Source organism: Amphiura filiformis, chromosome 11 (assembly GCF_039555335.1).
Source record: "Amphiura filiformis chromosome 11, Afil_fr2py, whole genome shotgun sequence".
NCBI lineage: Eukaryota > Metazoa > Echinodermata > Ophiuroidea > Amphilepidida > Amphiuridae > Amphiura > Amphiura filiformis.
The window spans coordinates 15,184,730-15,201,505 of NC_092638.1; the positions used below are offsets into that span (position 1 = coordinate 15,184,730).

The 16,776-nt window shown below is 36.5% G+C and overlaps 1 protein-coding gene across 1 annotated transcript; it reads right to left on the minus strand.

The window, feature by feature from the left end:
* Positions 1-87: 87 nt before the first annotated feature.
* Positions 88-15,529, minus strand: LOC140163503 (uncharacterized). Its single transcript, XM_072186817.1, has 6 exons — positions 15,372-15,529; positions 6,730-7,635; positions 6,100-6,346; positions 2,383-4,713; positions 428-1,623; positions 88-204 (listed from the first exon to the last, which is right to left on the minus strand). The coding sequence occupies exons 2-6, from the start codon at positions 6,907-6,909 to the stop codon at positions 88-90; spliced, it is 4,071 nt and encodes a 1,356-aa protein (XP_072042918.1). The 5' UTR covers positions 6,910-7,635; positions 15,372-15,529.
* Between the last annotated feature and the right edge of the window lie 1,247 nt (positions 15,530-16,776).

The window sequence follows — 16,776 nt, forward strand, 5'->3', positions numbered from 1 at the left end:
TGTCATAGTTATGAAAAAAGCAGTTAGATATATTCCACAATTCAGCATCACCTTGGTTTTGGCTTTGATATGCATCTCCCGTAGATGCTATCCATACAGCTGATCTGCTTTCACTATGACCATGAAATTGTGAGTTTTCAATTGTTCCCTGAAATCTGTGATGATCATCCGGTTGCAAATATTCATTCCGATGATACTGTATAGCTTGTACATAATTGACAAATGTGCAATTACTAGCAATCAAATACTGAAGATATTCAAGATTGGCATATGTATATATGTCCCAATTAGAGTATACTTCTATTGCCATCTGGCCTCCCGTGTCAGCACCGAAATAGCAGTTTTCAAAAATGTAAATCCTCTGCCATTGAACAGTCTGTGGGATATCGAAGTAAATATACCAATATTCATCATGATAAATTCTCACTGGATACTCGTAATTGATAAATGTACAATTTCTAACAACAAATTCATTCCGTACCACATCTGACGTTTGATACTCACTGGTGTAGAAACCAAATTCAAATATATCATTTTGTAAGTTGACAGTGATAGCTCTTTCCGGTGAAAAGTCACTCCTGAAATCACAATTTTCAAATACTAAAGAATATCTAGGGAAAGGATCATAAATGGTGTCTGAATCGTCATAATGGTCTCCAAATGAATCTTTTGAGTAATAAATAGAAACTGCGTCACCAAACTTTTGCATAAATTTACAGTTTCTGATGATCCATGTGTTGGTGTCTTGTTGTGAAGATATGCCATGACCATAAGAGTGACTCGTGATGGTAATTGAATTATGTCCATACATGGAACTGAATTCCGAATCTTCTACAAGTATTGTGTTTAAATTACTTTGTATACCATTTGAGCTGCCATAAAAATCACCATAAGAATAACCACGAATACCGATATCGTAAGATTGAATGTCACAATTTGTAACAATCAATTGAGTCTGAAGTTCGTCAAGATGTTCGTGAATTCCCGTATTAACAGAAATCGCGTACTGTCCATCCGAGAATTGAGAATTCTCTATAACATCAGAAACTGATCCGTTGATTGGATTATTTTCATATGAATAAATATCTCGATCGATATCTATACCATAACTACAGCCCTGAAATATACAACCGTCAACATAAACATCGTCTTGGAAATCGAGTATCGATCCAAAGTTATCCAGATGTACACGTATAGATATCGCCTGGTAGTCTGCACTAAACTGTGATTGCTCAATTCTTACTGACCGATGAAATATTCCATCATTTGCCGCTGCATCCCTCAGTTTAGTGAAGCTAATTCCGTTATTGTAATTCTCCATTACGGAGTTTGTGATTATCCATAATCTGTCCGACCTCAGAGTAAGACTTTCGTCGACTTTGATGGCTGTAGATCGACTAATATTGCTTTGAAAATCCGTGTTGCTGATCACGTTTGGCTGGTCCTGAATAAAACTTTCGGTGGCTTGTATTCCGAACTCTACATCCATAAAAGATGCATCGGTAATAAGCAGTTGAAAATTCACACAACGTGAAAAATGAAATCCATTTTCCGAATTTACAACTTGAGAATTGCGAATAGATATCAGCTTTGAGCTTTGGGAAGATGAAATCACGTTTCCTTCTGTAAAAAATAACAAAAAAGCGGGCAATAAATATTTATGTGGATAACATACCAATATTGCAAATAATGTTAATAATGTTTTACAATCAGGTCCGCCGTGCTCTATTCCGTGTGATGTGATGTACCGTTCTCAAGTTATAGGCAAAAAGGTCAAAGGTCAAATTTTGCGCTCCACGTGGGTCAACTTCAAAAAAATGCACCGATCGCTTTAAAAATGGTCTCAATTTGTTCGTCCTTAAGAATAATTTGCCATATCCTGGATGTTTCGCTACCTAGGTAGCAAGCTAAAAGTGGTCAATGACCATTGAACTCTATTGGCCATGACCCATTTTTCGATGTTACCTATATAATTAAACATCCTAAACAACGAACAATTTGAGACCATTTTGGTTAAAATCAGAAATTTTTTAGCTTTTGACCTCTGTGAAGCCTTGACTTTTTGGCTTTCTGAAATACATAGTAGTGAAAAACATTGTTGCAATTAGTGGTGAGTCAAAAGCCACTTTGACTGGACTACTAACCATCGTCTCCGGTAAGCAGGCGTTAAAAACGTAATTTCGACCATAAGTATTGATTATTGCAGAAAATGAATCGTCCCCCGTACATGCTGTAAGAACTCTTTTTTCCTATGAAATCAGACATGTTGTATACAGAAAATGTGTTGATGTATAAATTTATCTCATTTCATGCAGCAAGCCCTTATAACTAATATTATTATCGCATTAGTTTCAAATCTGAATTATTGTTATTTTAACTTACCATTGATGTCCGCTACTACAACTACATATCTTGCGTCATTGTAAGACTGGCGTCGAATAGTAACTTCATCGCCATTGGAAATAATGCTTCGTTGATATTTGTATGGTTGTTCTCCATCGATGTAGAGTGTTGTATTACCATATTCCTCGACGGCTACGGATGTGTCAGGATCTATCAGTAAAACGGCAACTCCAAGACGGTTTCCTGCGGAGGACGTGATGATATCGGTACAAGTGTGATAATGTTCAGCTTGAGGTGGAGGGAAGACAAGTACGAAATCATCTGCATTCGCTGTGCGACTTCCGTTGCATGTATCAACAATTTGGTCCATGTCTACGTATTTGACGAAATCGGATTGCAGCAAAGGGACACCATTATCGTCACCTAGTTTCAACGCGTTAAAACAATGGTCAATGTCGATGGTTTCAAGGGAAATCCCATTCACGATGTTTGAAAATCTGACTCCAACTTCCTCTGGCTCTAGAAATTCTTTGTCTGGATTACATGACGTTACGTTGATGCCAATGAAATTGTTATCGTAAAATGGTGCAGGAATAAGAACTTCCATCCCAACGAGTGCGGGTGATTCGATGCTAATGTTTTCAAACATATGATGGTGCATATGTACCAGAATTGCTTCACGCCCGATGATACCGACATTGGTTTTCCACTGCAGCTTATAACCAGCGTCTCGTATTACTACGTTGCTCAATATGCTTTGAGATTTCCCTAATGGAAAGAAGAGGCCACCCCACTCCGGTTTGCGACATTCTATAGCTACATCCATTGAATGATCACCACATATCCCAATTCCTTCATCGATATCACAAAGCTGAAGATTTGATTCGGTACCTGTACACGATACTTGATGATTCCATATCTGCCCTGTGCCTTGAGATACTGATAAATAATGACTGTTTACCACACCATAAAAGCCAAGTTGAAAACAAGCAACCATCGCATTTTCAAAGGTCCAATCGTTGCCACATACTGTGTGCCATGCGTCATTGACGAATAATTCTAGTCTTCCATTCCATTGGTTGATGCCATCTACGAGTCGTATTGCAGGCTCGTTATGTTGATATGGTACCAAGCTTATTTGATTCTCAATATTACCTTCCGCAACAAGTTTGCCCTTTACGAACAAAGACGTGTATGGTGCGAAATGAATGGTCACACCAGGTTGAATTACAAGTTGTCCATCGTCAGGTACGATAATATCGCGATCGGTAGTGTAATCTGTACCAGACAAGTAGAATGTTTCATTGACTACGCCACCAATGATATTATTTCTTTGAAACGCTAGATTTTCCCTGGGTGAATCGTCAGAGACCACATTACTTCCATCAGAGGAAAGGAGGTAAGGAAAATAGTCAATAGTTCCAAATTCATATCTATCTGAAAAATCATAGATTCTTTCTTGAATTTGAACTTCGTCAGTAGTTCCCCACCAATTTCCAGTGGCGTTGACATTCTGGCCATGATGTTCTCCTACAACCATAAGTTCCGTCGGAAACAGCAGATTATTGAATACATTTCCGATAACCAGGGCTGATGGGTTGTTAAAGATGACCGTTGCAACTTTTAGGATATGATTCAAATGTGCCAAATATATCCGTGGCTCATTCGCTGTAAAAGTGTTACCTGATACTTGGAATAGTCCTTGAAAACTGTCGTATTGATCATTGAATCGAATGTCCAGAACACTGAAGCTGTTTCTATTTTCTTCGAAAATGTTATTTGTTATGTACGTTTCAGTAAAACCACCTACGAATTGTTCGAAATTTACACTGATACCGTAGTTCGTATTTCCAATAACGTTGTTTTCTTTGACGGTCGTAAACAGGTCGCCAGATGAATTACAGAAGTTTTCATAAGTTAGACTGACGCCTCCTTCCGAATTCCAAGACATGCAGCAATTTTCAAGGACAACCTGCTGACTAGATGATCCACACTGAGTCACTAGAATACCATTTGCGCCATTATCCGACACAGAAGAGCTTCTTATCGATAGATGAGTGGCGTGATTCGGAGTACCTTCAATCCCAATGCTTATTCCGTGAAATGTGTTGTTTAGGAAAGAACATTCATCAATGTCAACCTTGTTAAAATCTGTTACAACATCTATTCCCGATTGTCCGTTGTTTTCGCTGACAGTGTTTCCCATTATTAGTTCACCGTAGCTTTCACCCAATATTAGACCATTTTCTCCATTGCCAGCCAGAAACGAATCTGTTATCAGCAGCTTACGATTTGACATAGATACGTCTAATCCGTTGAGGGCATTATTTGTTACATGGACGTTGTTAAGCGCGAGATCGTAATCGACACCTGTAGTAAAAAAATGAAAAACACAAGGAAAATTTCTTGACGCGGAATTGTTGTGCATTGTTTTACAACAGATATTTCTTCATTATTATAAAAATTTATAAACACATACCTTACAAAACGAAAATCCACTCTTTTTTTGTGATTATATATAAAGCAATAAAAATAATATGAATAGCATACATTGCATAGCATATATGCTAAATGATCATAATAATAAGTTCCATTGCTGAACAAAAAAAGTATGCTTGAATGAGGGGGCAGGAGATACATTCAACAGTTCATAGCAGTGGCAAACAAACTTTAACAGGGGCAAAATTGCACAACTGACTTCACAGGGAAAGATGAGCATAGCGCTTGAACACTTTGCAGGTTCAATGCTAAAATGGGCCGAAAGCGGTTAATTTAAACCTACAACAGGCTAAAAGGAAGGTGAAAATCATATTCTGTTGTCGCCACTAATGTATACACACACTGGCCAAAAGTATTGCAACATTGCTGAAAGTTGACCATTAATCCAAAATTCACATTATGTGCTAATATCAATTTTCTTTGCATAAAATAAGTAAAATTAGGCTAATCAATTAATCGTATTTCGGTGCTTACAGTGGCTGAAAGATGGAAACCCGTTTGCATGCAGTTACGAAACTTTAGTCCACAAAATGTCTAGATACCTTTAGACTGGTCCTCCAAATGATTTATTTGCTTGATGCAAAGTATCAACAAAATGGTTGTGGGAGAATGATTCGTGGATGTGTCGGATCACCAACTTTTGAAGACAAATGCCCTTCAAGGTCGGGGGAACTCGAAAAGAGGCTACTCCATACGGCACTGGATGACCTTGAATTACACCATTGTCTTTTGTGTGGTGATTACATGTTTAAATGCAATCGTGTCCTTTATGAAGTAGCCGCGTGACCTTATTAATACAATTGAAATTCCAGAGTCCCCCATTCCTTGCAAGACGTCGGCCATATTCATGATATTTGACTGTTATTTCCGTCCAAGCACCACTTCCGTCCATCCTTGTTTCGAAACCATTTTCCTGATACTTTTACTTGTATTTTAAAATACATAGATGAACAGCGAGTAAAGTTCAAACAGTCATTCAATGCAATGAATACATTGAGATTTATTTCAATATTTCGACGTGACGTGAAGACGCGCATCATCTTCAAGAGAACTCCGGAGAGATGTCAACTCCGTCACAACATCTCTAGAGTTCTCCTAATGTGGAAGTGTGTCGTCAACTCACAATATTGGGGTAAATCTCAATTACACTTTACTTGCTTAAATTTTGTATTGCTAACCCAATTGAACTTGAAGGAGAAAAGGTTAATTATAACAAATGTTTTGACAAAAGCTGATATTAAAAGGAAAAAATCTTACTGGATTGAATCGTGATCAAGAGCGTTAAACTTGGTATGGAAAACGCTGACTCTGGTACCTCAATGCTCATCGCATTTGTTGTACTGCTGATTGGATGCCCATAAACATCTTCAATACCACGAGTCGATATCAAGTCGTCTTGAGTTGTGCTGTAACCGTTCCAGAAGTTTAGTAATGTATAACTGTATGGATCAATGCCAGACACAATGTAAACTGTTATCGTACTGCCAGGTGGCGACTGCAAGACCTGGAAAACAAAGGTGTTAACTTGTAAGAGCATAGTTTCATTTGCACATGCGCCGTTCTATATTTTGTAAGACGAATTAACTCTCTCTTCAAATAGAAGCACACGCATACATCTGTATGGTAGGAATATTCAAAGGCACCCAATTTAAGGAAGGTATTATCAACAATCGTTTTCTAATCATCAGAATAACAAGCTATTATATCTTTTGATAAGTCCAGACCGGCCCATATTTCGCCTGACTAAAACTCGGACTACAAATAAATTTAAAAAACGCTAAATGGCATACGCGGAATTCAGTGCAAGTAAGTAAATACTGCTTTTCAATGCCTGTGTATACAACACCTACCCTTTGATATTGTTCATTAATTTCCATGCTTACGTACCTGAAAGCATTCGTAACGATCCACTTCAACATCTCTTTGGTCATAATACAATACCACGTTCTCTGTGAGATTATATTGGAAGCTGCAAAATCTATGTCGTGGAATGTTCGTTGTATCTGGCAAGACGAAACTGGTAGCGATACCATCTTCATCGTTACCGTCGACTACACTTCGCTCCATATGCAACCTGCCGATACCATTTGATGTAAAAAGAAAGTCCAGATCCAGCGTTGTTGGAAATTTCACAATCTACAACTTCTGCTGTCATTGCGATATCCTGCCAATCCACAGCATCACCATAGTTGTCACTGACACAGACATTGCTGAGAACTGGTGCAACATGTATCGCAGACAACGCCGGACCTGCTCCTTCAACGAAAGACGAAGAAGGCTCTCCGACGAAGAAAGCTCCAGCAAATTTAACATCGACGTAGCTCATCATGGACGCAGAGCGCGTAGTTACGATAAAATCTACGTATTCTCTAACAACATCAGCGTCAGATGCCCATTCAATACCAGACCAGGAATATGGATATCCTTCTGTCGTTGATGGGACAGAAGCAATAAAAGTAATTCGTTGAAGATCTAAGCCTATAGCTTGTAGCGAGCCTTGAATAAGCATACCAACACCAGGATTAAACCTGAGTTCAGCTCCTGGTTCAACTGTTAGAGTCACATTGTAATCGACAACGATGTTGTCTGTGACACTATATGGACTATTAGAGAGAGGTAAAGTTGTATCAGCTGTAATAGTGCCACCTATTTGTGTCTGACAGCTGGCGTAGGAAGCAATACTCAAGCACGTGAGCCAGAAGATCACGTCTGCTTGAAAGTGCCCCATGTTGACAGCGCCGAACACGATCGCGGACGCTCGCGTGGCGAGCCTTATAGGTGTCAAGGTCTAGCCTGTATGGAATAAATAACATTAAGAATAATATAAATTATTACTCAAATTAAGAACCAGTAAAGCGTTTGATTTGTCACTGAAAATAACAAGAAAAAAGTATTCACAAGACTTCACTACTCTACCCCTTATTCCAGAAAAAGATATCACTAATCCTGTTTTGCCAAATGAATCATAACTTACAAAAATATTAACATTTGACTTTTATTGCCAGTTAACTACATGATTAGGATTTAACTATGTTTCATTTGACAAAACAAGATTTTTTTAATTCCAAAAAATTAGTGTATTTTTATGGAAACAGGAGTAGCCATAATTTGCAGTATAGGTCTATAGCCTAAGCATAATAATATCCAAAACAAGAATTATGCGATGCATAATTGAGTGGCTCAATATAAAAATGACCTATCCCACATGTGGGTTATTTTGAGAAAACTGAATATTTTATGAATTTTCATTACAACTCATTACAATTTCATTTTTTAAAACTGATTTTTCAAATTTTCATAATGATGTTTCATGTTTGTATGTTTGTAATAATCACCCAAAAATCAAAAAATCAAAATTATTACAAAAAGAGGAGGATTGGAGGAAAAGGCTGGAAGACCAAAAAGGCCTGAAAGCTAGCCTTTCCCTAAACTCAAATAAAATACCAAAACAAAGGAACGAAGCCCATTATTATTCATTGATAATTTCGGGCAAAATATGCAAATACGCTCATTAATATCTATAAATATCCAGATAAAACCCTAACACATAGCTATACAGCACCAAAGGTCGTCACACTGTACCACCTTGCCAAGTTTGAAGTTCGTAAACTCATGCGTTATGGAGGAGGAATGCATTAAGGATATTCCGGACTGCCGGACGGATGGGCGGACGACCTACTATCCATCTATGTTATAACATAAGCTACACACAACACATGTATATATATAATACAGAGAGAGAGAGAGAGCTTAATGTGTACATTTCTTGGGCGAAATGCTAGGTCACTAATGGAAACTAATGAGCCTTAGGAAGTGTAAAAAGTGTAAACCTGTCATTTCTATTCGCTATCGTAGACATGACGTCATATTGGTGACCCCGGAGCGTTACCATAGCGACTGGATCGTGCTTTCATGAGAACCGCAATGGCGATGTCAATGTATGGAATTTATTTATCAAATTTTTTAATTACCAGTCATGTTTATGACCTCATGATTTCAGAAGGAAAACATCTTGCAAAAGCTTACTAGGCAATGAAACCCATAAGAAATGGCTAATTGATTTTCAAACAGCAGAACATCAAAGATAGCGTTGTTATATGCAACCGGTTGATCTATCTCTACGGAAGTAGTTGTAACCTCGGCAGGAAGTGACGTCGGACTACGACAGCGAATTGTTGTACTCCTGGCTATACCCCAGAATTGAGTTATCGTCAACAGCACTAATCCTAACCGTAACCACAATTCTTTGGAAACAAAGTAATTGTGCTCCTGGACCACTGTTTGGTGGCGATAACTCAATTAATTAATTAGCCTAATCTGATTTCATGATTTTCATAGGCGTAGATCCCGGGGTGATAAATCACCCCAATATTTTGTCAGGGGGATGATCCATACAATCATCCCCTCCCAATGTTGACGCCTGATAATGGGTTTCTGACCAAAATAACCTCATATTTGCCCATTTTAGCCCCAAAAAGCGCTTATCCCCCCATATCAAAATGAAATCTACGCCACTGATGATTTTCGTTTCGGTGTAAGCCAAGGGTGTACATCGCCCGCCAAAACCGGTAAGAATGATCTGTTAATAGCAGTGATTGAGCCTTGGAATCCTCAAAACAACGTATTTTAATTGGCCCTAAAATTTTATTTTCATCTTCAATAGATATCATTCAAAGACCAACTGGACTAGTATAAAATTAGTATGTGTATGGTTGTACTTGATTTGGCCATATGGCTGCTCTTCCGAATCGAATCCCCTTGCATTCCATATTATTTAAAGGTGAAAACTATCTTCGTGAATATAATTCTTTTAAAGGAAGTACTGCATGTACAGATAAATAGTCACGCGCGCCATTTCTTAATATATCGGAACCTAAAACTGACATGCATTGATAATAAGCTGGCAGCACTGGTGCATAATGCTGCCTTGTTTTCTTATTATTTATCGCTTTTCAACCATGGATATATGAAACTTATTAACAATGATAATGCAATGCAAAAGTATATTCAATAGAAGTTTTGATGATTCAAGTTTAGGTCTCTATTCAGATACATTAACGACAAGTTTACGACAATGCTGAATACAACAACAACGGTGTTTGCTGCCAACAAAATTGTATGTGACATTGTTCTTTTTGAACTTTGTTACTCAATTTTCAACTTATTCCAACCAATCTACGTGCAAAAATCATACTATGTTCTGATAGAGTAAATAAACCTAAGTGGCGATCTTTGTAGAACAGAAATTCCAATGACTATACAGAATAAACCATGCTGCATAACGGCATTTTTCCTTTTCATCCCATAAGATTCAGACTCATATTTAACAATATTATACAACAATAACATGCTTTTACAATGCAGAGCATGAGAAAACTAGTAATAAAATCCAGATCCGTTTAAAAAAATTAAAAAAACATACCATACTATTTAAATAGATAAGTTTTCAAATTATATTTAAAAATAGTCAATGATGCTTAAACACATAATCATGTGAAAACTTATTCTAGAGTTTAGGTGCTGGACAACAGAAAACACTATGTGACCATAAGATTTTGTTCTAAAAAGGACCAAGTATTAAGTATTTGTACAAAGTACGATATTTGTAAATAAAGTGGTATCATTTTACATTGTGGACATGAAATAATATTTAATAAGTTAAGTTAAGTAGATAAGTGACATGTTGGATCCAATCAGATAAAAGGAGGCAATTTTGAAACTTTACTTGAATTCCCCATCAGCTTACTCAGTAACTGAGCAAACTTATGATGAAGCCTGACATTCTAAGGGTACAAGGTCCCTGTTTTTGCATTATATCCCGGGGGGGGAACTTACTAAAAATGGGTGACGGGGATGTGCGGCCACATTAACCCCCATTTTTCAACGCGCTCTCACGCAATGACCCCCTTTATGTTTACTGAACTCCCTCTCACCCATTGACCCCCTTGTTTGTTTTCTTGTCACCAAAATACCCCCCTTTTTTTCAAAAATTTTGGGGAAAATTCTGATAATCTCTCACTGAATGACCCCATTTTTTTATTATTTTTTTTTAATGTTTTTAATTTTTGTATCAACTTTGTCCCAAAAATGTTCCCAGTCTCACAGAATGACACCCTTTTTGGTCAGATTTTCCCCAGTCTCACGGAAAGACCCCATTTTTTAGAACCTTCTCACTAAATTAGGCCCCCCTTTTTCGGTGTCTAGGCTCTCACCCCCAAAATTTTTGAAAAAAGGGGGGTATTTTGGTGACAAGAAAACAAACAAGGGGGTCAATGGGTGAGAGGGAGTTCAGTAAACATAAAGGGGGTCATTGCGTGAGAGCGCGTTGAAAAATGGGGGTTAATGTGGCCGCACATCCCCGTCACCCATTTTTAGTACTTAACTAGGGGCGTTTAGTAACATTCTTATATTTTAAGAACGGTATGGTCAATTTTCAAAATTCAGAAAGTATGTGATAGCTGATTCATTCATCAACCACCAGTTGCATTTAGTTGTGGCGTTAAAATACCCAAACAATTACGTTTCCGAATATACATTTCTTTCAGGGACACCCTGTGCTCTACGATAGTGGAGAAACATTAATATCTATAAATGTTTCACTGTGTAGTTGTCCTACAGGGTGACTTTTTACTCTGTAGTCATATGGCGGTGTATAAAAGTAGTTCTACGGGAACTTCTTTTTAAACTGTGTAGTCCAATAATGGGGGGATAACTGTAATGGTGTGTAGACCCAGCAAACACAAAACGTTTTCGACATCATTCGGAAAAGGTTATAAAATGTTGTCAGAAAACGTTTAAATGTCGGGTTATATAAAGGGTATAAAAACGTTTTAATAACATTCCAAAAACATTTTTGAAAACATGATACAAAACATTCTAAACAGAATGTTATTTTGGGGTTGAAAAAATATTTTGCGAAAAATGTTTGCCCAAAATATTTGCAATAACGTTTTAGAAACGTTTTTATGACCTTTATATAACCCGACATTTAAATGTTATTAAAACGTTTTGAAGAAAACATTTTAAGAACATTTCTGTGTTTGCTGGGGGCAAATATTTTAACATAATATTATTGACGTGTTGGCAAAATATTTGGCAAAAATGTTTGCAAAAATAGTTTACAATAACATTTTTGAAAGCATTTTAGAAATATTGCTGTAGTGTGTTTTTATACAAAACGTTTTAAAACGTTTTCATGACCTTTATATAACCCGACATTTTAATATCATTAAAACGTTTTTACCTAAACCAAAAGCCAAAATATAACTTATTTAAAACGTTTTAAAAACGTTTTTGTGTTTGCTGGGGAGATGTGTGAATGCCAGAGAAACGCAGTTCGTGTAGAATTGTGGCACTCATTTAATGTTTATAACGAAATAAAGTAAGTTTATAGCATTAATACAATATCAAAGAATTTTTAAGGCACAGAATACATTAATATATGATTATTATTGCAGTGAATGTCAAAATATAAGTTATAACAAGTAAGCGGAAAAGTGTGCTGAGGCTTGTGGATCAACGTCGAGGCGTTGTGCCTGTGCGTAGCGCACTATAAATCAATCACTGCGCTTCTTTTTAAGCAAAAATGATTTAGGCTGAAAATGGCAAATAATGCATTTATACAGCGCAGGTATAGAAAACAGCATGTCAGAATCTATCAATGCGTTTTATATAGAACAAATATAGTCTACACAGATATAAACAGGCAGGCAGACAGACAGACAGACAGACAGACAGACAAAACAGTCCAGAAAATAAGGAATGATACAGCAAAATGCCAAACTACTTGTGTGGGGGTGTACAGTATTCGTATTCTTTTACATTGGTAAATAACGTCCTGGTAATATATCGTGTCAAAAGCGCAGAAGAATTGTTCATACCGTTACGGTTGGCAACATATTATTAATATACTCTTCGAAATTGAATAGCGCTGTAGAACAAAAGTTCACGAGAATGAAGATCCGGGTTCATTTGAGGTAGTTAGCTAGTTGTATCTTGCAAGTTGTATCATACCTATTTTCAGTTGTAATTATATTTATCCTGATATTCTGAGTATTTATTTATTTGTTAAATTGTCTGTTTACCTATTTACCTTTCTTAATTATTTTTACAAATTCATTTCCAATATGACCCTAAACCTTACATAGGTTTTTTTTTGTTAAACATAGAAATATCCAGTGATACCAAAATAAGTACCAACATCCCATACATAATGTCGCTATGGTATCATAATGCTCGTGCGCTCTCGCAATAAATAAGGAAATTCTAGCTATAGTCTGTCTCGTCTGAAGTTGAGATAGTAGAGAGGCCACTTTGTGGCTACTTAGAGTCCTGTGCATCAGTTTTGGACAAAGGTGCCAGTCGGGGAACTTAGAATTAATCGTCAGAGTGTCCTCTATCTGTTACCCGGCTGGCAATTCTGAAACAATCGAATTTTCTTGAGTTGGAAACGTTAAAGAGGATAATGAGCATGCGCAGATCGTAAAATTTCAGATGATATATGGCAACGCTTAATTCGTAGTGGCAATGAAGCGTACCTTTTTATCGTATACGGGCGTGTGCTTAGCCTGGGTCGCTTGGCCTATCTCGAACAAAATCGTGGCTGTTAAGGGCTGGGGTATGAACGTTTGGACAGTATTTATTTTGGGACATTAGAGCACATCAGACATATCGAATTGCATTCTGAATACGAAGAATGTCATTCTGATATCAAATAATTTTGATTTTTGAAATTCGCAATTTAATACACATTTTATGGCAAATCATTAAAATTGATATTTTTGATATTTAACAGTACTTGAAGTAAACTTTATAAATCTGATGATTTATACTTAAAGTGTATGTAGGTGGGATGAAAAGCCGACGATCAATTGAAAATTTTGACCTTTCGTATTGAAGATATGGATTTTTTTTCCCCAAAACACCAAAAAAGTTAGGTCTTTTTGGGAAAAAATCCATATCTTCAATATGAAAGGTCAAAATTTTCAATTGACGTCGGCTTTTCCCTCCTGCTACATACACTTTAAGAATATATCATTAGATTTATATAATTTACTTCGAGGACTGTTATATATCAAAATATCAAATTTTTATAATTTGTCATAAAATTTGTATTATATTGTGATTTTAAAAATGAAAATTATTTGATAACTGTAAGAAATTCTGCAGAGCGACGATGCAGGTAGATAGGTCTGACGTGCTGTCCGGCCCAACAAAAAATACAATAGAAACGCAATAAACGCTCATTTTGGATCCCTTAAAGAACTAGTGGATTCGCCCTACTATCACTGCAATTTTTGACATGAAGATATAGGGACGATGACGCTGTGCGAAACTATGAAGCAATGTATTGCTGTAGTTAAAATCTGTTGGGGTGTGATAGTGCACCCCGGGAGTGCACCCCAAAACCCAGTATAAATTCTGTTTTATCACTCTTTTTCGCGAACCCCTACGATATGTTATAAAAGTCACATGACATGGTAACAATGAGCAAAAAAGGGCAATGGTAAGATTCTCGCAAGCCACGCGGAGTTCCCGGGTTCGAATTACATTATTTTAGCAAATAACTATTTTGCATTACGCGGCTAAAACGGGGAACGGGTTATAGCGTCTGTACTCCCTTTGCCCCAACGAGACTCCGGGTTCGAGCAACGGCTCTTCCCAGGCGGTTTTATGTACATTTTTGGATATTGCTCCATATAATATTGAATATTGTCGCTGTGATACAATATAGAAAGTGTGGAATTACGGTAAGGGGACGAACAACAAAACTCTATCCTAAAGATACTAACGGGCAAACCAAGTAGAGTCAGGCTTTTTAATGACCCTCAAACATTGTTAAAATCACTTATTAATGTAGAAAACTATAGGGCTTCACTGACCCCTAATCTCGTTGTTTGATGGGTGGGCTTACCCCAGGTGTGGTAGGCTAAAACTTGTATCACTAAAATGTAGTTTTGCCAAACAGCTCAATCCTACTCTCTATTTGATGAGCTGATTGGGAATAATTCTCAAATTTGTAATTTTGGTTAATGTTTTAATCAAAACGACTCAAACTCGACGTTTTACCATTTTTAGTGCTATAACAATTAAGAACATCCGGATGTGCCTACATTTGCTTGGGAATATTACCTTGTGAAGACCAGAGTCAGGGCATAATCCGTGTGCAAACCAGGATTTGCGAATAGTTTTCAAATTGTGTCAAAATGTTTATAATTAGATAATTAGTGATTTTATATATCATATAACTATTCTTTTCACAATCATCATCAAACATATAATAACAATGACAGGCATACATAGGCCTATGTTTTGAGGGAAAGATTGAAAACTGTTGAAATGTCTGATGTTGACAAATTAAGTCCCCGAGAATACTTTACATGAATTTTGTATGAATCCTTTCTATTTAATTTTTTCTCGAGTGATCTTCTTCCCATCCCAAAATAAGAAATGCCATTCTTTGTTCATCAAAGTTTTCATCAAAAAAAACCATTGGAGTTGTTAAAATGAAGAAACAAATGTCTGCTTACCTTATTGCCGTATCGTCTTATTATTTTCCTGGTCTACGAAGTGCAAATAATATCCTTGAATGATCCGGGCCGCGATGTGCCGCACACATTATCACATTCACTCACACCGAGTGTGAGCTCTGTTTGCCGACTACGACAATCGTCGAGTAAACCATTCAACAGTGATAATACGATTATGACCCATATGACCTGATCAATTCAAAACTTCAGTTTTGTACGAAAACAAAGATTTTTACACAATTGTTGTTTTTCTTATCCGCATTTACTATCCGTTACCACACAGACAGGAACTAGTTTATTAATATGTTGACAATATTGATTTGTAGAACGTTTTTTTTTTCTTCAAAATTCTCGAAGTACTTTACATAGTTAAAACCAATTAGAAACAAATATATAAAACAAAAGCATAGTGGTACATATTATACATCCAAAAACAAATTGCAACAAGATGTAACGAAGAAAATAATACTGAGACTTAAAAAAGTCTGCCAATTAATTAGAATAAAGCAAAAGAATATCACACAAAGGCTGGTAAACACAAACTATTAAAGTCAAAATAACTTTATAGACCATTCCTAATCGTATTCTTTCCTGCAGTTGTTAGGGGAACATCGATATGACAGATATCACGTGATTACTTCGTTATTTTATAATCAAGTGATCCCATGTGTGTCCTCACTTTTGTTATTTTATCAATGTTGTTTTGGCGGTCTTTTTGAGCTACTTACATCAAACATGTTTTATTTAGGTATACCTTTTTTCTTCAATTGACCACACTACAATTATAATCAAAATAAGCATTAAGGGGGTATTACACCCCTTGCCAATTTTGTGCCTATTTTTGCATTTTGTTCAAAAATTATAGCGCATTGGTGACAAGTAAGATATGCATATTATAGGGCAAGGACTACAACTACTGCACTGAAAATTCAGCAACTCAAGGCAAGTAGTTATTGATTTATTGATCAAATATTGGTTTTCCCTCATTTTTGACTGTAACTCCACAACTGTTGTCTCTGTTGAAATAAAATTTCCAGTGCAGTAGTTGCAGTCCTTGCCCCTATAATATACATATCTTACTTGTCACCAATGTGCTATAATTTTTGAGAAAAATGCAAAAAATAGGCAAAAATTGAACAGGGTGTAGTACCCCTTAATCATATCAATAACAAGGTAAAGTAATAAATATTATATAAATATTAAACTAAAGATATGAGTCGGCAAACAAAAGCAATTTAAAAATATTTTTAAAGAGGTGTGATTTCAGCTTCTCCTTGATCCCTGATTTTTTTTTAAATTAAGGCCAAATATCAAAATCGCTCCATCATTATTTAATCACGTACCACGTTACTATATTTCCATAAATTACGTTCCTACATATCCACCACAAGTCTGTGACGTCATT

What these genes read in the sequence shown, in the direction of transcription:
- LOC140163503 (XM_072186817.1), bottom strand. Translation starts at nt 6,909, where the DNA reads ATGGAGCGAAGTGTAGTCGACGGTAACGATGAAGATGGTATCGCTACC. An exon ending in ATCGTTACGAATGCTTTCAG is followed by an intron (nt 6,347 to 6,729) that starts GTACGTAAGCAT and finishes TTTGTTTTCCAG; the next exon opens with GTCTTGCAGTCGCCACCTGG. An exon ending in TGTAGTAGCGGACATCAATG is followed by an intron (nt 1,624 to 2,382) that starts GTAAGTTAAAAT and finishes TATTTTTTACAG; the next exon opens with AAGGAAACGTGATTTCATCT.